Genomic DNA, 25,951 nt, shown 5'->3' on the forward strand with positions numbered 1-25,951 from the left:
GCAAACCTGCTTCGACTCTTGAAATGTTGGGATTATAAGCATGTCTGACAATGCCTGGTCTTACCTCCTATGAATGAAGAGATGCTCGAGCCACAACCTCAGATCTGCTAATTGTCACCCGTGTGTGCCTTTTGAGAAGCTGCTTAACCTCCTTGAGCCCGGTCTTCCACCTCTATAAAAAAGGAGTGGTCAGATAAACCTTAGGGGATAGGAGGACAAGTTCCTGAGATCACGTACCAGCACTTAGTGGGCTGTGAGTGCCCCAGACGTGGTAGCCCTGGGGACTATTACTCCTGATTCAGGCAACTAATACCTTCCAGTAAAGAACAAAGGCCAAGATGGGAGAAGCAATGGGGACGCTGGGAACCCGGACTGCCAAAAAAGCACCCAAGCACAGCTTTCTTTGCAAGTAAGTAGCTGACCACCATGGATACAATCATGATATTAGGAAGACACAATGCCCGCCACCAAATGTGCCCTCAGTATGAAGTTGCCCCCCACCCCAGTACTGGGGATTGAACCCAGGGCCTTGCATGGGCTGGGCACGTTTTCACTACTGAGACATGCAAAGTGGTAGGGAATAAAGGCCAGAGCTCAGGGAAGAAGCAGAGCTGGTAAGGTTTGCAAGCTCTGAGTGTGTGAGGTCACCTTTGGAAACCAACAGTGGGCCGGGTGGAGGCTTGCTAAGATCTGGGTACAGGCTGAGCTGGCCATAAAAGTGAGGGGAAAAAAAAAAAAAGATCAAGAATGGCCGAGGGAGGTACAGGAGGAAACAGAAGAGAAAAGTGGTTCTGGGAACCAAGAAGTTTCAGGAAGATCAACAGCCCCAGCAGAGGCCTCGTGTGAACTGTGGTGAAATGTGAGCAAATGGTTATACATATGTAAACTGTTCGTGCTCGAGTTGGAAGGAACTGCAAACATGCCTCTCTCATCTTTTAACTGTTTATTATATAATATAAAACTACAAAAGTAAGACTGCTCATTCCCATGTACATTTAATCTGTCCAATTATTTCAATTACAGCCCAAACCTACATTGAACACAGCCCTCTGGGTTCTGATGTGACAACTGTAATATTGCATAGAAAAGGCACAGCTCTCAGGTCTGTGGGGAAAGGTCACACCTCCTTCGTGACAAAAAGCCCTCCTCAAACCCGTGCACCAAACATGTCACTATGTACATCTTTCTCAAAAGCTCGGCTGTTTGTACACATGGACTGAACTTTTCTTCCACACCTATTATCCCCGAAAGAATCCAAAGTGTTTATTGGCTTTATCTGCAACAGCATTTGACCCTGGCTAATTTTCAAGACCCATTTAGACTCCTTCTTGGAAGCATTGAAAACAACTGTACATAAGCAGGACACGCACAGCTCGCTGCCGTCCAGGTTGGGGGCAGTTACAGGAAATTAACCACTTACAGCTAGATTAAATATGCTCTTTCCAATATTTCCAGAAAATGTACAAAGGTACAATTTTTAACAGCAAGGTTTTGAAATTAAGACAATTTATGTAGAACAGAATAACAATCGCTGCACAAAGTAGTTTTTTCTTTTTAATATCTGTCATTTAAGAAGGCTGCCCGTGCAGTATTCATAACTCGGTTTACTGCAAAGGTAGTTAATAAATTTAAGCTTTAAAAATGATCCGTAAGTTGATACTTTGGCTCTTTGGAGCTTATTTAGTTAAGAAATTTTCCTTGATTGACCTCGGGGTAGTTGGGGCACTCCAAGGAGCTATGGCAATAAAAAGTTCAATTGATCAAGACACTCGGGTAGAGGAGGCCTTGGCCATTTCTCACCCTTTGGTATGAACGTGGGTGCCCGTGTGGTCGCCCCTTTTGTTATCAAGAGAAAGTGCTACTAAGAAAACTTTAAAAAATATCAACCCTTTGATGCTTGATTTTCTTAAAAATTTGGAGGTATTAAAACATTTCTTATCCATACCTTTTGCATATTTCAAATAGACCCATATTAGCAAGGAGAGAAAAAATGAATGTGGACTGTGCATTCAATGAGAAGACGGGGGTGGGGGGTGGCTTGGACCCCCTTTAATACAGATTTACATTCCTACAAGAGAATACATTCCTACCATACATTCTGCACATTACCATCCAGAAGTTGTTAGAGCTCCACAGTAAAATAAATATATTTACACAGAAAAAAAGGAATAAATAACTTATGGGGGAAAAATCACTTCAAATTCAAAGCTCTCAGGATTCTGCTCTCATCTTGTCACTTCATTGCACATCATTGTCAATAACTGTCCTCTCCCAGCCCAGCCCCACCCAGCACGTCTTCCTCATAAAAGGTACCTCAAGCTGCCGCCCGGGCGCTGCATACCACGTGACGTCTTTTGTACAGGGGAGGCACCGCTGCCAGGAGGCATCAGGAAGCACATCCCACACTCTCTCTCAGACCTGGAGAGCCCACTCTGGCCGCTCTCTTCCCCGTCGGGACATCACTTGGTAAAAATAGGACATAGAGACACTTTGAACTCTTGATGGCTTTGCTCTTTCTGAAAATGGGCCACTGAGTTCCCCATGGAGGTCTCGTTAGACTTTGAGCATCAAGAATTTACAGCAAGGATGTCAGAGTTAAAAAGCACTTGCCTGCTGTTGTTGGGGGTTTTTGTTTTGATTTTGAATCCCAGCCTTACAAATACATGAGAGTCAGAGAACCAAGTTTGGGCAATGCTTTTCTGTGCTTATTTGAACTGCTGCCCAACATATGGGATTTGTTTAAACACATGATTTGCTAATCTAACGAAAGTACAGTTGTTCGAAGTTACTGTAACTCAGTTTTCAACAACGGCAACTCAACTGCTTTATGCCGTTATTGTTCAGAATAATCAACACTGTTGTATATGTACATGTACTCATACGTAAATGTGCACAGCATGTGGCCAGTTTGCAGGGTTCTCCAGTTATGAAAAGCATGGGTCTGGGCAGACTTGTTCTCTATCAGAAAGGAGGGAAGCTCTTAATGGACAGGCACAGCGACCCTGGAAGCATCTACCACAACCCTCGCCTTAATTACATGGTCCCTGGTCCCACAGCAAAGGAAATGACACGTGTGGAGTAGTGAGAGATGTCTGCGTGGAGGCTGCGTGTAGGAGCCTGAGTGCAGTTTCATCAGTCTCTCACTGCTCCACTGAGTTCATAATTAGCCTTTGAAACACATTCAAATGGGGAAAACGCAAAAAGACTTTTAATCGTATCATACATGAGTCTTTTGCTTAGATGAGCAGTTCCTTCATCACAAATGTATTTGTTTTGTCACGTGCATTATAAAAACAAAACTCTCTATGGCTTGTTTAAAGTGCCATTTTATAAAGTTGTTTTTTTTTTTTTTAATTGGCCAGAAAGACCCAATTTTATCCATGGCAAGAAGTGAGCAGAATTGGTGACTTAATATTGACAAATGACCAACAACAAAGACAACAACAACAACAACAAAAACAAAATCCCATAATTTAAAAATTTTTAAATAAATATAAAAGTTATTCCTAAAGAAGCCATCTGCCTAACAATATAGGTTGTAACCTGCACTCAACAGCTAAAGTACCACTGGAAGAAAGAAAAAAACCTGAAACATAAGGCCATGAACAATTTGAGCAACTAGCATGATACATTGCAAATGTTTTAAAATTAAATGTTCATCACTAAGAATAAAAAGCTACCGCTTAAGTGTGTTCCGGAGGTGGGAGAGAAGAAACATGCATAGAGATTCCTGTTTGTGTATTTGGGTAAAACAGTCTTGTAAACTGTAGATAAATTAGCAATTGATTTAACAAAGCAACCAGGCAGGGTGCCGTGATGGCGTGTGAGTAACTCCAGGTTCAAGGGAAGAGCTCGGCCCGGCTGGCCGAGGTGAGGTGAGCCGGGCTCAGCGAGCTGATCGTGAAGATGCCATTTTCAGCTCTTAGCAACAGAGGGAACAAAAGCTCTAGGGAAGGGATGCTGGAAAAGACAATTTAGCTACATGATGGATGCCTTCTGGGAAGAATTTTTCTTTATGAGCCCTAAGCACTCTTGCAATAGGCTCAGTTCCATGAAGAGGTTGGTTGTTTTTCACAAAATTTTGTTCGTATGTAAAATAACAGGTTCATCATAAAAACTATGCCAAAAAGAAAAGATCTGGGTTTTCATTTAAAAAAATAAAAACAATTAAAAGAGCAAACTTGGCATAAATACACTGTTAGTAAGACGATAGCCTTCCCTCCAAGGAGGGAGCTAAGGAGAACCATCACTCAACCCCAAGCCCCACCGCCATCTCCTGCCAACGGCTTAATGCAAGTTTGATAAGCAGACGTGGTTCTGGCTTTGGAAGTCACAGTTCTGGCGGGTGTTTGTGCCAGGGGGTCAGTGCTTGTGAAATTTGGGTGTGATTATCACCTGGCCCTTTATTAAAAGGCTCTGTGTGTGTGTGTGTGTGTGTGTGTGTGTGTGTGTGTATTTGCATCTGGGGACATCAACTGCAGATTGATTTGATCCAATTTTCTCTTGCACCATACACATATAAAACATTACAACTCTATAAAAGTACAAGTGCGACTTGTACATTTGAAGTTTGCAGGAACTATGTGAGCAAATCCTATCAAAATAGCTATCTTATATGTATAAACAGCATTTGTTTTTTAGAAAAACAATATCATAAACTGCATAATCTGTACAAAAATATAAAATAAATTTGGGCAGCAGTTTTCTAAACAGCCAGGTAAATGCAACACTTACGAGGAGTAGTTAATGCCTCTAAAAAGGCTGAATTGCCAAGTCAACCTATACAGGGCAAAAATGCCAGGAAAGGTACTGAGATTATCTAAATAATATATATATTTTTCTTTTTTTACCTCTTGCAATAAAACTTATAGAAAAAATAGACAAATATGCACATGCAATTTACAGCTTTCCCAACTTAATCCTTGTGCTTCACTTTAACTGTTTATGTTCATCAGTCAACGTTAATGACGTTGTCTTCAGATGTGTTCTTTCCCATACCACGGTAGCAGGTCTCTGAGAAACCACTCAAAAAAGCGTATTAAAAGTGGTCATGTTTAGATGAAGGCACTCCAACTCTGCTCAAAGCAAAAACTAATGTGATCCTTTTGTAAAATTTTCTTCTTCTCTGAAAAAAGGCAAGCAAGGGTACATGCACAGTGCGGAGAACTGTCGGGGCGTGGGAACGCTCGCGGTGTCTGGGCGAGCACTGTTACCGGGTCCCTGGGTCTCAGGACCCGACGAGCACCTCCATGATGTGGTCCAGCTCTGTGAGGTCCATTTTGAAAGGCTGACTTGGGGTGACGGGCTGACTGCTGTAAGGAGCCAGGGTCTTAAGGAGGTCATCGGCCGACACAGGGGCCATTTTTGAGGCTGTCCCCGATGCGGACGTGCAGGGGTCAAAATCATACATGGACGTATCGATGTCAGCAAACAGGATGTCATCCAAGGTCAAGTCTGTCAGGAAACCTGTGGATGTTGTTATCTCAAAATTGCTAGGCAGAGAGTCCATCAGTTTTGAGTCATCCGTGCGGCCCTCCTGGGACCCCTCAGGTTTTGGGATGCTAGACCCGCTGGAGCTCCCTTTCAAGTTGTCAGTCACTGCCACTGTGGCCTCTGTGGAGGTAGATGTGGGACAGAGCTCCTCGATCTCATCTAAGGCCGAGGAGAAGCTGTCCTTTTCCTGCGGAAGGTCTGGAGGGGAGAGTCTGGGAGGAGATGTGGGCGGCACAGTCTGCGAAGTGCAAAAAGTGTCATCGTCATCCTCGAGCAGTGAGGCCGGGGTGAGGCAGGCCTCCAGGGGTGTAGTGCTTCCCAGGTCACAGGGGTGAGTGGGAGGGGACGCGAGGTGGCTGAAGGCTGGCGGCGCCTCTCGGTAGCTGTCGCTCAGCGCGTCGCTGGGCTGGGAGGAGGGGGTGAACACGGGCCTCAGGCTGCCTTCCTGCTTGAGTTCCTCCTGGATCCGCCTCAACATGTTGTTAATTAAAACGGTCTTTTGCAAGCTGGGCTCTGTTAGGGGCCTGTGGTTATAGAGTTTCATAAGGGAAATGTTGAAGATAGTCTGGCGCTGTAAGGTGTAAGACACCTTGGATGGACCGTCGGAGGGAGACACGATTTTGCCTTCCAGCCCATCTTCATGCTCATCAAACTTCCGTTTTCCTCCTTTACCCAACATATATCTGCAAAAGACAAAGGCAGGAAATGGTATGAATCACACCAAGGGTAACTTCCACTGTAAGAAACACACCAGCCTCAGGGTCAGAACTGGGACTTCAGTTTGCCCAGGTTACTTGGGAAAGCAGATGGTTTGTTTAACTGGGGGGAAGACCTCGTAGAAGGAGACAGAATTGAGAGTTCTATCCTCGTACGTCTGCAGAGCAATTTTTATCACTAGGTAGTCTGGCAAATATATTTCTTGAGAAATGTGTACAACACAGACAAGTTGGGAGTTGCCATGGAAACCATGATTTTGACTTTCTCAGCTCATGTGCTCGTGTTCATATGCCTAACCTTATCATGGAGGTTCAGTTTCCATCCCCCAAATGGATTTATTTTTAAAGCCGCCAAAATTTACAATGCTATGACCTAAACAGGCAAAGGTGTCATCCATTACAGCTTGAACTCATCACGAATGATTAAAAGAACAAGTTAGAGAGGAGGGGACATGTACAATTTTGGCCACAATGTGTATGCTTGCAAAATACATTTTCCTTCCTCATTACGCACACAGCCTTTCTGCCTGCGGGGTGACATGTGGTGAAGGCCACAGAGACTGAGCCGCCACTGTCTTTCATTCTAGAGTCAACCGGCGAGGTCTACATTTGTCAGCCTTAGTTTCTCCTTGGCTCAGTTTCACTGCAAACAGTCACCTCTGAATGCAACTGCATTAATTTCATAGGACTTTGCTTTGACTGCAGGCATTGCTATTTGGGTATGCGAGACATTTCGTAACGCAACACCTATTGTGATTCTAGAAACACACATATATTTCAGGGGAATTAGGCCCCATGTTCTAGACTTCCAGAACTGGAGAAGAGGTTGAGTTCAAGGCCCTCAGTGAACACTGTCTTCAGTTGGTTATCACCGCGGGACTGTGATCCTCCCAACAATCCACTGCCACGCTGTCATCACCTCCTTTTAGAACACCCCCTCCAACAGATGGGTCTCCAGTCCATTAGCCTCTGCCTCACACACCTCTCTTTCTAGACATTTCACCCAGAAAGTTCTGCAGCTGTTTCGGCCAGGCTGCCTGGTTCTAACTAAGCCAGGCCTGTGCTCGCTCCCTCACCCTCACGGCGCTCACATCAGACATGTGCTGATCATCTCTGAAAGCGACTCATTCCAACGCTATCTTCATACGCGCGCAATTGCTTTGAGGTTACCTGATTTTTCTTCTAAATACTCAGTTCCTTTCACTGCACTGCTCCAGCTGACCGAGCCTGCCTGCCTGCCTCCCTGATCCCTCCATTAGCTCATTCCACACGGACACTGTCTCAGGCATCCTAGGCAGCAGCCTCATGCGGAGACCCTCTCTCCAACAGGCCACCTCCTATGCCTCACCCACCTTTGTACTTTGAATGTCACACTGATGGAATAAGGCTAACAAGATAGGTGCAGAACTTCCTCCCACTACTGCGTTTTAAAAGAAGACCATGCTGCCCTTGATCAAAGGAGATCTTCAGGGGCCACACAGCCTGGCACACACTCTATATGCAGAGACTGACTTTTGATGCCTGTGTCTCCAGAAGGAAAAGAGAGACAGCTGCAACCTATCAGTGTCAGCATCAGCTTGAGATTTGTTAATACTTATAAAGGATATGCAGCTACTTGTATGAAACACTTCCCCTCATTTTGTAAGCATTAACAAAATGGCTGTCAATCACTAGGACCAGAGACCAGTCCTGCAATTAACTATTCTGAGACAAGCAAGCTACGACACTCACTGGTTTATCTAATTCTTCACCTGACAGACATAGTTCCTACTGTCTAGAGCTAAAAGTCTTATCTGTATTACCTATTTCACATAGGATATTTCCTATCGAAAGTATCTGTGCTTATTTAAATGGGGATAAATCAGAGCAGAGGTGGTTTCATTTCACGTTGCAAAACACTTTCTACTTTATACACTGCAAGTGTTATCAGACAACTGGGTTTTGAAATGTCTAATTAAATTCATAATTATTTGTATTCACTTACAACGTGAGCATTTAAATACTTCCAGAAAAATCTCACTTTTGCCAGAGAGCATCCAAGTGCATTTAATTCTCACATCAAAACACACACGCGTGCATACTCTGTGGATGTGTCTCTCACAGCATGCTGTACACACGTAAACTATTGCCGGTGTTACAATCAGGCAGGGAGAGACACTACATTATTTATAAACTCTCGCAGCTGAATTACAAAATAATTATACATCTAAATACGAGTTTCTATCTTTGACATCTTTGTATTTTCACTTCATTTTTCAAGTCATTATTTTGTTTTACTGAAGTGCAGAAAAACAAAAACAAGATGGTCCATCATCACAGAAAGTTTGAGAAACACTGTCCTCAAATGTAAACAACGAAACACAAACCAGTAACCAAGGCCACTTTGAATTTCTGCTGGTTTTCTAGAGGAAAGATAACCTTAGGTAAGAGGATGTGGACTTTTAGTCATCAACGTCATTTTGTTTTGTTTTTTAAGCAGGACTAGGGTTGAACCTAAAATCTCAGCACTGAGCTACATCCCAGTTCCTTTTTATTTCTGAGACAGGCTCTTTGCTGTTACCCAGGTTAGACTCAAACTCTTGATCATCCTGCCTCAGCCTCCAGAGTGCTGGAATTACAGGCATGTGCCACAAGCAGGGAAACAACACGTTTTTGAGAATACATTTCTCTAGGAATAATCACTAACCCTACAGAACTCAATGAAAAAGCTCACACGCAAGGCAATGCTGTAGGCATTTAACAGAATTCCCACAGCCCCAAAAGGTCTGTGGAGATACTTTCAGAGAGCATTCAATGGGAAAAACACCTAATTTCCAATCAGAATGATCATAGCTGTGTGACAAGCCCACTGATTTAGAAGAAGCCTGATAACACATTTGTAACAAGGTTGAAAGAGAAGAGCGGAGGACCCTTCCAACCAAGTCTGTGAGCCGTAAGACACACAGAGTGAAGCTTGGGTGATCTTCAAGTGTGTAAAAAAGGAACCCTGATAAGAGTAGGTCTCTATATTTTGTATTTGAGGCAAAGCTGGCCCCATATACCCAGTAAAACTGAGAAGCATACAGAGTCCTGATTTTTAACCTTTATGTAAATCATTATAGAAAGAAACACAACACAATCAAATCTATTCTACATTTTTCCTTGAAAATGAAGTCTTTAAAGTTTGCTTGATACACCATAGCAACATTACAGTCAGCTCCTCAGAAGAGGCCTCCAATTCTGTGAAAAGGGGGCAGCAGCAGCTCTGACTCTGGGCTTTGTGTAACAACCAGCTCCTTAAGCAGGGCATGATTTAAAGAAGAAAACACAAGACATGCCCTCAAGAAGCAGAGGGCAAGAAGCCAGGCACGTGGGCCCCTCTTGGCCTCTCGGGCCTGGCTCATGCTGGCCAAAGCCAGGGTGGCCAGCTCCACTTTCTTCTCAGGCATTTGGAGAAAACAACAATAGCTCTTTAAGCGGCATTGGAGAGGCACGTGACCTTTCAAAAGGCCTCACTGGGCGGCAGCTTGAAGATGAAGCAGGAGCAGGAGCTCATTAAGGGCTTCCAGGGAGCGCTAGGGAAAGGGGTTCCCCTTGGCTGCAGCACAGGGACTCCAGAGGAGCGGCCAGGGACTGACCTGCTTCCTACGCTGCCACCACAAGCTTTGTCTCGTTCCTCGGCTCGGCTTGTGAAGACCTAGCCTGAAGCCCAGGTCTTCTACCCAGTTTTCCCAACTAAGATCCACAGACTCTGAGCTTCAGCACTGTGTTAGAGAGCCCCACACGGAGACATCAGGTTGGAGCTCCTGCCCTCCTCTGCCACCCAAAGGGGCATTCAACAAACCATGGTCACTTTCCTATTGCACATTCATTGGCTCTTACTAAAGGTCTGAGATAAAACCTCCTCTCTTCCCCAGTAAATTTATTAGAAACAAATGCTCAGCATTCAAAATTTTTACAGTTGTTTTTGGATTTTTTGGTTGTGTGGTGCTGGGACTCAAACCCAGGGCCTCACATATGCTAAGCAAGTGTTCTACTGCTGAGATACACACCCAGTCCTGCGCAAAATAAATTTTGCCAACTATTAACTGCTGTGAACTAAGTTTTGAAAATAAAGCATAAAACTCATTAACAGCAAAACAAATGAAACTGTTTCCAGGAATATTATGAACTCTGTATGCCAGGCCTGGCCTTCAATCTTGAAGCTTTTTATTAGAAAGGACCCTGTTCACAAAAGCCACCATCTGTTGGGGCAGATGCTCAAAACAACTCTCACTAGGCGTTTTCCCAGCAGACAAAAGACCAGAGGACCAGGAGATGGGTTTACCTGCCTATTCACGCTTGCCGATTCCTGATTCTGAGCACCTTCTGCAGCAGAGACTCTGACAGATTACCGAGCGCTGCGGTCATCAAGAAATAAGGTTGGTAGCTCTGCAGTCTGAAGTTTAGATTTAGGGTGGGAATGTCTGTCTCCAACCTGCAGACAGCAAGCCTCACGAGGGCATGAGCTGGGTCTGTGGGGCCACTTCTGCCCAACAGAAGGAGAGTATAATTCCTGCCACGCAGATGTCCCGCGTACAGCTGCTGAGTAAATCAACAGTAAGTGGAAAGAATAAGAAAAGACACAGGGACAGCTGAGAAGCATCAAACACAGCCAGGTGTGCGCACGCCGGGGAGGGGCCCAGACCTCAGAGTGCGCTTCAAGGGCGCACCTGGTCATAAAGTACTCGGCAGAGGTAGGCAAGAAAGCTCCAGCCCAGGGAGCCCTTCGGGAAGAGATCTCCTCACTCACTGTTCTGTTCTCAAACCAGGGCAGGCACCAGCCTCTCGTGGAGGAGCTGGTAAAACAGAGTGGCAGGCCTCGGGGGCTGCAGTCCCAACGCGTTTCTAGGTGATTCTGCTACGAGCACATCTGACACCTACGATTTCTTCTTTTCCCCAATCAGACGAGTTCACATTTTAAGCTTGAGAATAGCTTTATTAAGTTCATTTTGAGTCAAAAGACCTTCCCTATTTGTGTTTAAGCACATTGGACGAAAAGGAACAAAAGTATGTTTTTGTTGTTGTTTTAAAGTGACAGAATCACACTATGTTGCCCAGGCTGGTCTCAAACTCCTGAGCTCAAGTGGGCTGTGAGTGGCTGGGACCACAGGTGTAATCCATTGCACCTGGCTTGACAACTGGTATTTTTAAAATACTTCAGGCAGAATGAAGATGTCTAAGCTCAATTTGAATGACAAAGCTCAGCCTATGAGATTGAAACATCAGATATTAAAGGACAGTGATTTTAAAATAATTTCACAAAACGCAACAGTCGGAGAGGTAATCTTTTGATTCACATCATGTTGGCATTTTAAAATTTATATTAAGAAATAACTTAGGATTTTAAAGGAATGAATATGAAATCTGCTTTTCAAAACTACGACTCCTGTCATCCCATGCTGCTAACAATAAATTCTGCTTCCTTCCCCGGATGGCTCACCCCAGGGCCCTGCGCCGGACCCTCAGGAGGGACCATCAGCCTGGGAACCCTCCTCAGCCCCCCATGAAGACTGGTGTTGTGATTCTGTGCCAAAGAGATGTGGAAGTCTGTATTGTGCTCTAACTCAATTCACCCCAAAGAACAGTCGTTACACTAGACAGAAGGAAAACCTTCCATAACCAGCAGACTTTTCTATTTCACAGCAAAAAAAAGAGCTAATGCTACAAGGATTCCATGAAGAGGGTCAAACAGCCGACTTCTGACTTCTGAGGAAATGACTGGAGCAGGCACGACTGATCCTATGAGCACAAAGGCACCACAGAGCTAGCGGAAGTACATGGCCTTTCACAGAGAGAAGGGCACAGGACGCGGTCCTGACCCAGCGTCCCCACCCCTGGAGAAGGGACAGACAGGACAGGGAGAGCCACGAGCCATCACTCTGAAATACCTCCAGGTCTTACTGGGTTTGTGCCTTGGTCCCGTTTCCTTTTGGGTTAGTAGACAATGATAATCAGAAAGTCAGCATTTTCCTTTTTCAGGGGATAGCAGTCTTTACATTAAGTGACATGTTTTTGCACTCATCTCTGTGGTCCCATTGTAAGAGTGGTTACTAGTGGAGTGTGTGGCTTCTAGGGAGCTGGCGGTGCTCGACACTGTGTTCCTAAATCTCCTCGGTACACTGTTCAGTGCCACTGACATGACCACTAGCTGCTTCGGAGGCCCGAAGCACTACAGAGATACTAAAAACCATCAAAACAATGCAGCTACCTCTGTTGAAGAAACACCAAGCAAAGCAGAGTAGTAGGTACTATAGAAGAAGGCTGGCAGCCGTGACTGTCACACTGACTTCGCGTGCTGCCGAAGCCCGAGCCCTGAAGTGGAGAGACACACATTCTTTCCGTTTCTTCTGAGGTATGCAGTGGTAGAAGGAAGCAGTCCTGGCAAAGCCCACTGTGGGTGACAGACTTTTGAGCTAAAAAAGAGAAGCTGGCACAGTGCTGCACTAGAAATGGTCTTGAACAACTTCTGAAACAGAGTATTCTCACCAATCCTCTTCGGGCTCCACTTGCCTTTAGATGTGTTTGGGATTCTGCTTTTAAAGTGGTCTGAGAGGACAGCCTCTGTCTGGGGAAGAAGGACACCTCCCCCAGCCTCGAGGGGCCTCTGTGCAGCCTGCGACACCACAGCAGCTCCCAAGCAGGCAGGAAAAGCCCCCTCCCACTGCCACGGGGAGGCCCCTACTGTTCACACAGCTTGTACACTAAAGATATTACACCTTGAACAACACGCTGGGCTAAGAAATCTGATGATGTCTAAGCTTTTAACACCCTCCCTCCCCTAAGTACAACAAAACACACAGCTGAACAAAAAGACCACCCTGCAAAGGACACAGTAGTTGCTCTGGAGGCAACTGATCGCACCAGAGAGGAAAGCCAAGACTGACAGGCAAGCTCGCAGCTGGGCCCCACAGTGTCTGGGCAGTAGTGGCTGTCCCCACTCCAGGAGGGTAATGTGAAGCACAGAGGATGGTATCCATATTCCAAAGTGACTGCCTCAGACTCAAAGACAAAATTTAACAGGGAAAGAGTCTTTGCTTATTTACAGACAGGGCACAGACGCAGGAAATGTGCAGTGTTAGTGACAGAACCCCTAAATCTGTTTGGATGGGGAAGATCTCCCTCCCCCTGACTTCTTTTATAAATTAAAGCCCATCCAGGATTTTGGAGGTCCCTGCAGTAACATCCATGCTAATTGGTAAGTAAGGCAAAGCCTCCCCTAACAAATCAGCGATGTAATTATAAAGCCAGTCACTAGATCAAGCCAGTTACCCCTGCTTTGGGAGACTCAGGCTGTAACCTGACCCTCATCTGGTGGCGCCTCCTCCAAGCCTCCCTGAGGGCCACTGGCCGGCAGCCCAGCCCCAGTCCAGCAACCTCTGCGCCCCACAGGCCTGGCAGGACTGGCCTAGCACTGGCCTCCAGGCCTTCCCGGGGGCCACCGGAGGCCTGGAGATAGGTCTTCCAGGAAGTCAACTTCCAAGTAAATTTAAGAGACAAACAACTTTTCCTGTATGGAGCTGTTTTCAGATATCCATATTTTAACAAACTCTAGCTTACCCTGTTAGGAATTCTACATACCTTTATTAATCTGAAGATAATATCTAATGTTGGTGACTTGTCAAATAGGATCTTTTCCCCTAGAAACAGAAATTTTAAGATGTTGACAACTAGCTATCTTTAGTAAACAAGAGTCAAATTCTGGGAGAGAATTTTTCAAGTAAATATTTCTTTAGAATAAATTATGGCCTTGTTAGCAAACATCTGGAAAGAAAAATAGGCTTTTTAGAATATGAATGTCAAACAGTATAAAATGTTCCTAATACTTGTCTTACTGGTTTTCTGCCAACTAAAAATTTTAGGTTTTAATCTCAACCCTAATTAGCCAAGGGCAACAATCCTCCTCTTCCAAGGACAATGGAAATGCTAACAATTTCTCAATTTTACCTAAGGATTCCAGCTAAAAGCAAGTCACACTTAATTCAAGCAAAATGTTGAGCGAAATGATACAGTGGGAGCTTTAAAACCCAAAAAACTAGCCAAAACTGAAACATGATCAATAAAATGCAGATTGCTGCTGGAGGAGGTGCACCGTACTCATCTTTTCTTTTCGGCGGGGCAGGGTACAGGGAATCGAACTCAGGACCTTGTGCTTGCCCGACAGGCACTGTGCTGCTGAGCTTCATCCCTCACCCTCATCCTTCTACTTTCCAATCTGTTGGGAAATTTCCATAATAAAAAGTTTTTAAAACCCAACATGTCACATTAAAAAATTCTACAAGTAAAAGCAGGCACAATAAACTATACGCACCCCCAGTGAGAACTATTACATTAACTTGACAGGTGTCTTTACACAGAAGCAAGCTACTACTAATGCGCTATGTAAACAAGCATGCCCAGTCCAAACTGGAAGGCCAAGAACTCGACAGGCAGTGCTATATCCAGCCACAGGAGGGTGCCGCAGAGCAACCAGGTACCCTCAAGTCGGCTTCCCCAAAGCAGTTTCCCAAGTACAGATCTCTCGAAGCCTACGTATTTCCAGTGTCATTACCAAATGCAGGTATCCACAGGGCCACACTAAGCAAGCTGGGACCTTTGCCAAGCCCAGAGTAAATTACAGTGTACTCTGGTTCAGAGTCCAAAAACACTGTATAGGAAAGAGTGCTTGCTTGTATATGTATGTGTGTGTGTGTGTGTATATATATATATATGTATGTATGTATGTGTGTGTGTGTGTGTGTGTGTGTGTAAAACACTTGGTATATCAAAAAACCATGGCTGAGATCCTTGGAGATTTCCTCAAGTTAGAATAAACGCAAAAACAAACCCGATCCTAAATCCTAAGATATGGGCTTGGAGGAATCCACAGTATAGATCTAATGTGGACTCCCAAGCAAGCAACACATCTTCCAAATTCAGCACTAAAAATTTTACTACTGAAGCCTTCAATAACCCTTTGATTCTTAAAAATACTAAATTACCTCTGTAACAAACAGATACTCCTCCAGGTGGTTACCTGGGAAAACCCTTCATAAAGGGCACAGGAGAGAAGTCATTTAATTGTAAAATGTAATAAGAGATAACCTTAGGGAGATAATAAAGCAAGTTACTGTATAGCTATTGCTGGAATTCTTTCTATTCAAGTTACAAGTCCACGTTACATGATGTATGTTCAGTAATACTGTTCCAAACAGATGAACTAGTATCAAATTTTCCATGTGAAAACTGGTTACTATGAATAATTATTTACATTGTGAAGCTACTTAATAATTTGGTATCAGGACACATCTCTGGTGTCCTGAGCCTACAGTCTCATTATCGTTAATGGAAGGGATCCTCAGATCTGACTTCCCCCCACAGGACTACGTGCTTGTAAAGTCAGCCAGGCTTGCCCCAGCCCCCTCCCACTGCCCTGCATAATGAAAATATTTTTTTCTCTCCTGTATTTATAATTGCTTGGATGAGATTCTGGTTTCAACCCTCTTGTAGCACTGTTTCCCTAAAGACATCTTGTTTTTCCCCTCACAGGAGAGACCCTTAAAAAACAATGTCAGGGGAAAATGAAGGCTTAGAGTAGAAGGTAAGGGCTTTGTCAAAGTAAGCCACACTTCTTTTTTCCTTTACAAGGCTCATTAAATATATAAAACACTCACACTAAAACACTAAACAGCTAAATGGAATTTTTAGAACCAATCTGTTAAAAATAAAATTGCGTCTTAGTTAAAAGCAAAGGTTGCCGTCCACTACTTTCCACAGAATAAAACCAAGGAATAAAAAATAAGCATGCTACCTCAGGAAGTGCTTTTATGGATGTTTTTCTTAAAAGCTAAAGGTTAAAAACCAACCATACTTTCAAATTTGGATGGCTTATTACTCTAGAAAACCTCCATAAATATTCCTCACAAATACAGCATAAATTTCACCTTTTAACTTCCACATACAGTTTAAACACAATAAGAGAAACAATATATATTTATTGAGTAGCATTAAATACACCGAATGGCCTCAATTTGGATTCCTTAAGAAAGGTTATCACTGGGAGAGGACATCCTAATGCAGGGAGCACAGAGCTGTACCATACCTAGCCATTTTTATGTTGAGAGAAAGACTTGCTAAAATCTCCCAGGCTGACCTTGAACTCATTATCTTCTCGCTCTAGCTTCGCGAGGAGCGGGATTATATGTGTGTGCCACCTCACCCAGCAAGATACCACATCTTTACAATGTGACATATGAGTATAAAATCTGAGGTACAGGACAATTGAAATATGTTTTAGAGACATATAAAAGGGAGGAAATAGGGGCTGGAGATTTAGCTTACAAGTGCATGGTCCTGAGTTCGATCCCCGGTACCAAAAAATAAAAATAAAATTTAAAAAAGGGGGAGGAAATAACCATTGTGAGGTGCAAATACCTGTCCAAAATCACCTGTATATTTGGACTGCTTTGGTTGTCTTTAAGAATTCGTAGGATGATAGTTTTCTGAAGACAATTTAAACTTTGTATCACATAACTTGAACAATCCACAGTAGAAATGGGAGTGAGGATACAAACTAGGGAACAGCAGATGATACTTTGTAAATGTGGCAGCCATTTAAAAAACAACTTTTAGGTGATTTCAAGATAAAATGCATGTCTCCCCAGGATGGTCTGTGCATTGATAGTGATTCACTGAATTTTAAGCAAAGTCATCAAATTAAATACAATCAAAATAATCAGAGTTTCACACTACATGTAACAAACATTTTTAAAGAAAATACTTTAAAAAAAGGAATATTTAATATAACTTTATTTTAGGTATCTTTATGAGAAGCCTTCCACCAGCTTACCAGCTAGCCAGCCCTAACATCCTAATGTCCATTATCTTCAGCAGAAGCGACCTGAGGAATTCCTTTTCCATGTGTAAAACAACCAGGCAGCTATTAAGTACTACCAGGTGAAATCTGTATTTCTTTTTTCTTTTTCTTTTGCACCTCTGGGGATTGAACCCAGGGTCTTAGCACTGGGCTACATTTCCAACCTTTTTAATTTTGAGACAGGGTCTCCTTAAACTGCCCAGGCTGGCAATTTAATTTGTAATCCCTCGGCCTCTGCCTCCTGGTGTTGGGATTACAGGAATGTGTCACCACATCCGGCTTATTTTATATTTCTGGACACAGCAAACCTATTTTATATTTAAAAAATCACTGTTTTAAAAATTATTCAGAAAGATCAACAGGTTCATGGCACAGCAAAAATTCTTCTGCTGCTGCAGACACAGAGCCCAAATTCCTCTGCCAGATCAGTTTCCTGTGACAGCACAGAAGGCAGAAAAGTACACACAGGAGCAGACATGGATGAACCCTCAAAGAGAGAAGAAATCTGAAAAGCAAATCCATACCAGCTATCAGGGAAGGGGGTGACCACACTGGGAAGATCAGTTTGAAGCAAATGCCTCTTTATTATCTCATTCGGGGCTGGAATTTTATGCAAACCCGTTTACGACCTTGGGACTTTCAGATTCCCTGCGTCTAACTTGGGCAATGCTTCTCAACACAAGGGTGGGGTACTCCGGCAGGCCTGCTCCAAGCCCCAGAAGCAGCAGTATGGCCTGGAATGATAAGCAGCCAGCTGGAGAGGAGGACAGCAGAGGGCTAAAGGTTGATTTTCAGCAAGGGACTTTTGATTACTGAATTTGTATGACTACAGCATAGTCAAGTGTACATTTCACTTTTGTTCAGCAGGTTCACACAGCCCACTGTAATCATGAGTATGGAGATATATATATACACACATATATTTAAAATCTATCACGTGTTGTAACTGATGGAACTAGAGTTCTTTCCTTCCCTTCATTATTCACTGTGAAACTCCTTAAAATAAAAATACTTGGTTTAATTTCTTTTTTTTTCCAGCTAACCACCTATGGAGATCTTTTTAAAAATCTCCCTCCAAAGCTATAGGTTTTTGCAAGGTGACAAAAAGACAGTCATGTAGACATGCGGAGTAAGTTTTAAGAACTTAAGTTTGCTACTACTTGAAGTTACTAGAGAAACAAAGCTGCCTTTGGGCACCTCAAACTAGTCAGACCTGCTGTAGCAGTTGCAGCCGGCTGCTGATCTGTCCCCTGCCCCCTCTCTCCAGCCCCCCACCCCCACGCATCCCCACAGTCAGTCTACTCCCCACCCTGCAGGCCAGCACAGTCACCCTTTGGTCTGCCCTCCCTGTTGGGAGGGAGGCCAGCTCTGGCCAGACTGCGCACAAGTAGGGTAGGAGAGCAGGCCAGACAAGACTCCTTTCTGAACTGGGCACTGCAGTAAGGGCAGACTAACTACAGCTTAGGTGATTCTGGATTTCTATGACAGATCAATCAAACTGTGGTGCTTGCTCCAGTGAATCCTGGTATTTCCAGTTAAGAGCTGATGAGCCACAGAGGCTCCTGAGAAGACAGAGGAGTCTTAGGATCCCTCAGATCAAGACAGCCAAATTTTCAAGAGAGTTTGCACTGTCTGTGTGTAGTGTTTGCTGAAAATTATAAGCACATACCTGTTCTGTCTGGTTAGAAATCATGTATTTAAAAAAGATATTTTGCTGTTATTTTGAAATTTTCATTTGCATAGATTTCAAAGAAAATTTTTAGACAGTCAAGCATGTTTTTGTTTGTCTCACGATCTTCGAAGAAAAAAAAACAAAGCATCTATTTATTAGCCAGAATAGGAATGTCGTCTTATTGGGCTGACATATGCCATTCACAGATTCATACAAAGAATGAACTGCCACACAGTGCTAATGGAGAAAGACACAGCTCCACACAATGAGTGACGGACGCTCCAGGGGTCAGTTCTGTTCATAAGGCTTTCCCAGCATCTGCACAGGGCAGAAGTTTGTCTTTAATATCGACTGCACTGGCCAGTTAGGACAGTAATTTTTTTTAAAGATATGGCAACTTTGGCTAGCTGTTTTCTTCAAAAATATTAAAACCAAAGTATCTACACGCTTCTTAAACAGAAGCCCATAGTCTGTAAGTTTTTACCAATTGTTAGTAATTATTAATGGTAGGAAAAAAACCCACATAGTTTGTGTTTGTGTATGTGAAGTAAGCTATAGCTTTTGTGTATTTTCATGTTCTGTTAGAATTATTAATGGAAGACCTACAAGGACTGGTATTATCCTTTCGGTGAGGCTATTTTCACTTAAACTGGAGCTTACCCTCTAGTGCCTTCAGTATACAACTGATCTTTGGACTCAGTAATCAGAGTCAGTCAGCTACTCTCTCTCCTCCCCTCTTTCATCAAGAAATTACTTGCAGCTACAGCAATCTCCTAAACAATATACCATGACAGTAAATAAGTCTGTGGCCACAAAATTTTAAATATTCTACAAGTGAATTAAAGTTCACCTTCTTAAACAACACTTTTATCTATTTTTACCTTTATAAAATACTGACAAATTGGTCCTCATTCTGCTGATATGACCAAAATGTAAAATAAAGTTCATACTTCTATCAGTGCTTGGTAAGAAACCTCTAAAAATTTCTGTTGCAAGTTTTACTTTTTCAATTATTGAAGTGTAAAATATTTTGGCTGATTATACACTTGTAGTGCATAAGTTTTACTCTGATCATTGAAGCACTGTTTAAAATAGTGGCTGCCACAAACATCAGGCACCCCATAAATTTGAGTGAATTTTAAAATATCAAGATATATGCTGTTTTACTGTGCTCATGATTAATGATTTACTATGCAGCAACAGTAAATTTGTATTTTAATTCAATTAAATTTTAAAAAATCATAATGGGGAACAGTTTAGCAAATATGAATGTAAAAGTTTTCTAAATCTGAGTTAATATCCTTCTCTTAGTTCTTTAATGGAAGCAAGCCTGAGCAGCTGTTACCTAAGAGGCTGTGACCCTGGGCTGACAATAAAACTGTTCCCTAGGACACCTCCTGTCGTAATTTGGTTGACATTATAAAATGTGGGTCCTCTCTTCTACCTGTGGAAATGCAGAAAAGAACAGAGCCTGTGTGTGTGTGTGTGTGTGTGTTTAAGGCTATCAAATCCATTTCATATGATTTCTTACCTGAGAGCAACATGGTTATGCATACTTTTGGTTAGGGAAGAGGGGGGAAACAGTAGAAATTATTTTAAAGGGCTCCAACTTAATAAACATAAACAATCTGATATTAACAAATACCTCTAACTAAAGTCAGTGAAACCAAAGAAAACTAAACGTTTGTCTGTGGTCATTTTTTAAATGAACTACTTGATAAAATGAACAGGAAAGCCTGGATCCTGGACAGGCTATTCTTGTTCATGGCTGAAGTTGGAAGCTCAGGATGAGTATTTTCATGCCCTAGCACACCCAAATCAGAATAGACTGCTATAAAAAGGGAGAGAATTGGAAACTGCTCGGGCGCGATGAGACCACCCCCAGGAGCAAAAGAGCTGAGCCTCCCAGGTGGCCCGGCCAGCGGGGGTCGACAGGAGCCAGACACCCACCTTGCTCTGTCCAGGACCAGTCCCTAATTACAGTAAGAAACTGCGAACGTGTAGGGCCTCCGTACCCCTACTGGTGACTACAACTTCTAGGCTCTCCACTTACATTATGACCATTTCTTAACATGTATTGGGAAATCAAAAGGCATATCTCGCGAACAAAGCTTGAAAACACTTATTCTCTTCCTGAAGGCCGACTGGGCTGCCCAATTCGACACAAATAAAAACTACTGCAGTCTGAGGGTGGATGTCTCACCCTGTTGACTACTCTTGTCCATTCAGTGCCTCTAAAAACTTTCTATGTTCTGAAACTACCCAATTTGCAAGCAAAGTTACTGTTAGGCAACTATATCTGATATTTTTGTGAAACTTTAAGCTCAAGCCTCATCTCCATCGATTACTGCCATTTCTGCTAAACGTAAGATAGCTTGAGGCCAAAGAAAAAAGAACAATTCAGGATTTTCTCTCGATGCACTGGCCCCCGGCTGGCACCCCGTCTTAGAGGTACAAAGTTTAGGGCTCGGGACAGCTGGCTCCCCTCAACTCCATTCCTCTCCGTCACAGGCGGTCACCACCAAGATGACTTGTAGATTTCTAATTTAAAAACCAGCCAACCAAACATTAAGTTTACTATATATTCAGATCAAACATCAACTCATTTGGGCACGGACAAAAGAGGGTGGAGAGGGATGTTTTAACGTAAAAATACCGGGAAACTCACAAAAACACACTAAAGCAAGTTGGATGCAAACCCAGCCAGGGAACTCAAAAGTGAAGCAGCCTCCGCGCCAGCAATGCGAGCCTTTAAAAAGAAGTCTCGCACGTCCACAACAACACAACCACAATCCCGCACACCCCAGCGGCCGGAGGCCACAGCGCCCCGCCGACCCCCCGACCCCGCCGCCCGGCGGCGCCGCCCGCCGTACCTGCCCCGGCCCCTCCTGCGCCCCCACCGCCGGAGCCCGGCAGCCCGGCGCACTCACCACATGCAGCTCCACCTGGAACTAGCGCATCAGGAGGGGTCTCCGCCCACTCCCCGGCTACTCCAGCTCCATGCGGGGCGCCCCGCCGCGGGGGCCCGAGGTCTGCCGCGGACCGAGCCTACGACTCCGGCGCCCTCCGCCCGGGCGCCCGGGGCATTATACAATGGTGGCGGCGGCGGCGGCGAGAGGAAGCGGGAGGCGGGCGGAGGGGGCGCCCGGCCGAGCCAGCGGCAGCCTGCGCTCAGCACCCGCGGCAGCAGTGACGTGCGCCGCCGGCCCCCGCCAGCCCTGCCGGCCGCCCGGCCCCGCCCCGCCGCGCCCCGCCCCGCCGCCGTCCCGGGAGGCGCGCTGCACGCCTCGGAGCCCCGCCGCGGCCGCCCGAGGAGCAGGAAGGGCCGCGGGCGCCAGGCGCCGGGCCGCAGCGCCGCCCCCGGCCCACTCCCGGCCGGCGCGCCTCCGCGCTCTCCGGAGAGGCGGCGTCCGGAGGGAGAGAGGGGAAAGGGGCGCCCCGGCCGGCGGGCCACTGGTGCCCACCCCACCCCCACCCCACCCCCAAAACAGGCAGATGACGGAGTGGCTGGTGACAAAGACGGCGGCGGGTGCAGCGCGCGCACAGCCGGCTGAGTCGAGCGACCACAAATATGACAAGCATCTAAGCTATTCGGCAACTTGGGGCCGGTCAGCCAGGCAGGCAGGGTCCCAGCAGGGGACGAGGGGCGAGGATCTGCCCAGGGTCGCTGGGTCCACCCATGGCTCCCAGCTCAGGAGGTGGAGTAGCCTGCAGAGATGTCAGGAGTGGCAGAAAGGGGGTTCTAGTTGGAGCCGGGGACAGAAAAAGCTCTGCACACTCGAAATGGGTCACCAAGTCACCAGTACTTTCGGAGCCCTACCGAACCGAGCTGCACCCTTCAGGGCAGGCTGAGCCACAGTGCAGACCAGCATCCAGCCGCTGGGAAGCCAGGACTGGAGCGCGCAGTCAGGAGTTTCTTATTGATGGGCCTTTGCCCTCTGCTTTAGAAAGCACGCTTTCAATTTCAGCTACTCACATTTAGCAGAGAAACTTACACAGTACGGTACTAGTTTGAAAATGGTGTGTATGCCTAACTGGTGTAAATTTAAGAGCACTAGTAAAAGGCCAGGGAAACAGCTCAACTAGAAAATTAACTTTTTAAAAATTACATGCACATTCAGTGTAAAGATATTACTGAAGTAATTCAAGCACCTTAAAAGTTTGGCTGCCACCCCAATCAGTACCTTCTGAAATCACCTTGCCATTTAATGAATTTACACTAGTTGAACTTAAGGATAATAAAGCTTTAAGATCTAACAAAGGTGACTAAAAGTTGTAAAATTTGGAACTATTCAAACTGTTCTGTAATGATGTTATCAAATTGATGATTTTATTGAAATTTACTTGGTAAAAGAGACAATGTGTCCAGTTTAGCCTGTAGGGGAAGAAAAAAGGCTTTTATTGGAGGCCCAGTAAAATCAAAATCATATACAGATGTTTCATTAAGTATAACCAATGCCAGAAGCTGATTACTTGTGGGTATCTTTGGAAAATTTCATTATACAATAGTGCTCACAGCCCTCTGCAGGTCTTGCTCAGTTTGTGCCTGGGTGGCACAACATTCAAACATTTTGTTAAGGAGCCAAGATACTTTTCATTTCCAGAGTTCTGCATTTTACAGATGACACTACTAACAGTTTCCTAACCACCCACTCACTTAAACTTTCATGCTCACTTTAAGGAAAAGCCATTGAAATAGAAGCTACAGTAATCTCTTCCTGTGATATCTTTGTAGGAGGCCAGAGTCATAAGCGCTGTTGTAGAATTTAAAATAAATTTAAACTGTTACTCATGAATTGAAGTTAGCACAAAGTTTAACTTGCAGACATTTTTGTGCATTTTCCAGCTAATGTACAAAAGGTAATAACTAAAATCAAAATAACAACGTTGTGTCTCCAGAGTGGACACACAATTCCCTAAAGCCTACAATTCTATGTGTATTCACTAAGGGTTTGAGTTCTTAGGTAAGCAACTTAAGTTTTGGAGTGATGTGATTTCCATCAAAAGTATTGGTTTGTACGTTTGATAAAAAGTTGTACTATGTTTTCAATGTCTATGTTAAACATAACTCCTACTTCCCCACTTTTAGAATCTGGCATCTTTGACAAAGAAGTTGAAGTATGAAGTGGCGGCTTCGCTAACAGCTGTCAGTGTGGTCTAATACCAGGTGGTTAACTCTCTCCGTTCCTCCTCCTCCCTGAGGCCCACTCACACGGGCCATCAGAGCAATTCCTGCCCAGCCCAGACAGGATAAAGAAAAGCCTTCCCTGCACTTCTGAAGTATGCAACGGCATGACTTGTCTTAGCAAATGAACAGTAAGTGCTTAGTGGACCTGCAAGTTTGATTCCTATTCTTTAGGGCATTTAAAAACCCATTCAAAATAATCCTACTCAAGGGCTTCCTCCAGAATTTAGTTTCTCCCTCTCAATTTCACATAATATAACTTTAGAGCAGTTATGAGAAATTAGGCCAATAATCCACGTTTAACTATCAGGAACATATCTGTTTAGGGAGAATAAAAATTCCTTTTATAAGCATAGTTGTATGATGGTAAATTTTTAAAATACTCATGAGTTTAATTTCAGAGAGGTTCTTCTCAGCATCATTCGATTGTTCTGGGTATCGGTTCACACTTCACTGCCTCTCTTTTGAAACTGTCTGTGCCTCTGCATGTTGCACACTAGCAAACTGCTGTACTGACTGAAGGCTACTTTCAGCACTTAAATAGCAGGCACCAAAAAAAAAAAAAAAAAAAAAAATTAAGGGGCCTGCCAGATACACACAGGAGAAACAAAGTACCCAATTAACAGATTGCAGAGCTAGACATGTACTCTACCCGAGCTACTCTTCCAGCCTGAGAAACAAAGACTTCAAAACAGGTGTCAAAATTTAAGTTTTCTTTCACTTTTATTGTATTTTAGGGGTCACCTGAAAAAGTAGCAATATCCATCCAGCCAAATACTTTGCAAATACTAGTCTTGGTTTTATGGCAAAAGGGATGAACGTTTCAGTCAATTAAGCAAATTGTACAGACTTGTTGGGCTAGGCAGTCTTTTTATTGGAGAAAAATAGAGATATCCAAACAGTAATTTCTCATTCATTGAGAATTGAAAACTCGAATAAATGTTCAAAATAAATATCTAGAAGTCACATCACCTAACTATCAAGAAACTGATATAAGATGATTTGGAAAACTACCAAACAAAAAACAATCAGTTACTGACCTATGATTAAGCTATGACTTTATAGTTTCTTCATCTATTATTCACAGATTTCGCATCAGTGCTAGTTCCACTGAAATAAAACACAGGCAGTTGAGTCAAGCCATTTTGGGTCTGGCTCTCAGCCACACCTGCAAGGAGGGTGAATCCTGCCTTGGCAGCACTGCGCCAGCTTCCGTACTGGGAAACAGGAGGAGTTTGGACAAAGTATACTTCAGTCCTCTGTGGGAGTGAGGAGTCTGAAAAGGTGATTGTGCCACTACTTTCATGAGGGAGTTTTAGGGCTCAAGTAAAATGCTTTGCAACCTGATCAGTTTGTCTGGAAGAATTGTAAAGTCGGGTTCATTTTCACACATTTATTAATGAAAGGGGAAAAATACTATAATGTTCTCTCTTCAATCAGATTTGTTCTTTGATGCTTTTTTCATGTCTAGAAGATGATTCAGGCAGTTCTACCATATTCTTCTGGATTTATCACCCATCACGGTGCAGGTCATCAGCTGTGGACTTTGGGATGTCCCCCTTCCCTGCAATCGGGCAGCAGCAGGCCAGCCTACCAGGCCTCCTCCGGCCCTCTGCCAAGGGCAGGACAGGCACGGCCACCCGAGGCTCCCCGAGGAGTAGAGCCTCTGAGGAGGACCTGCTGACAGAGCCCTTCACTTTTTCAGACTGACTCTTAGCTTGGAAGGTCAGAGGCTGTACAGTGTAACACGTGCTGGGTTCCTTAGTGGAAGCTGTGAACCCCTCAGCGAGGGGGAGCCGGTGAGCAGGAGCCACAGGGAGGCAGAGGGGAGTGCTGTTCCGGGACCCCAGGCCCCTCCATCCCTCCCTCCACTGCACTCTAAACTTGACCTGTCCTTGGCCTTGTTTTAACCTAAGAAATTAACAACCTACAACTACAATGAAAAAGAAACTTCATTCCTTCCGACTAATCTGTTTCATGGAACTGCTGTTCTTGTTTGATACTATCTCTAC

At 44.3% G+C, this 25,951-nt stretch overlaps 1 protein-coding gene across 4 annotated transcripts in view; it reads right to left on the minus strand.

Moving 5' to 3' along the window:
- Positions 1-928: 928 nt before the first annotated feature.
- Sertad2 (SERTA domain containing 2) overlaps positions 929-25,951 on the minus strand; it is a 110,061-nt gene continuing 85,038 nt past the window's right edge. The window contains exons 1-3 of one of the 4 annotated variants that reach the window (XM_063229520.1): positions 21,685-21,857; positions 13,809-13,867; positions 929-6,176 (exon numbers count right to left, since the gene is read on the minus strand). In XM_063229520.1, the coding sequence (XP_063085590.1) occupies positions 5,228-6,172 (945 nt within the window). In that variant the 5' untranslated portion in view covers positions 6,173-6,176; positions 13,809-13,867; positions 21,685-21,857 and the 3' untranslated portion in view covers positions 929-5,227. Of the gene's footprint in view, positions 6,177-10,515; positions 13,752-13,808; positions 13,868-21,684; positions 21,871-25,951 lie in introns of those variants that run through there. The other 3 variants (XM_063229518.1, XM_063229519.1, XM_013150052.3) reach the window with 3 other exon arrangements.

The sequence above is a fragment of the Cavia porcellus genome, unplaced genomic scaffold, assembly GCF_034190915.1.
Source record: "Cavia porcellus strain 051 isolate PalLab524CR breed Dunkin Hartley unplaced genomic scaffold, mCavPor4.1 scaffold_18, whole genome shotgun sequence".
Lineage (NCBI taxonomy): Eukaryota > Metazoa > Chordata > Mammalia > Rodentia > Caviidae > Cavia > Cavia porcellus.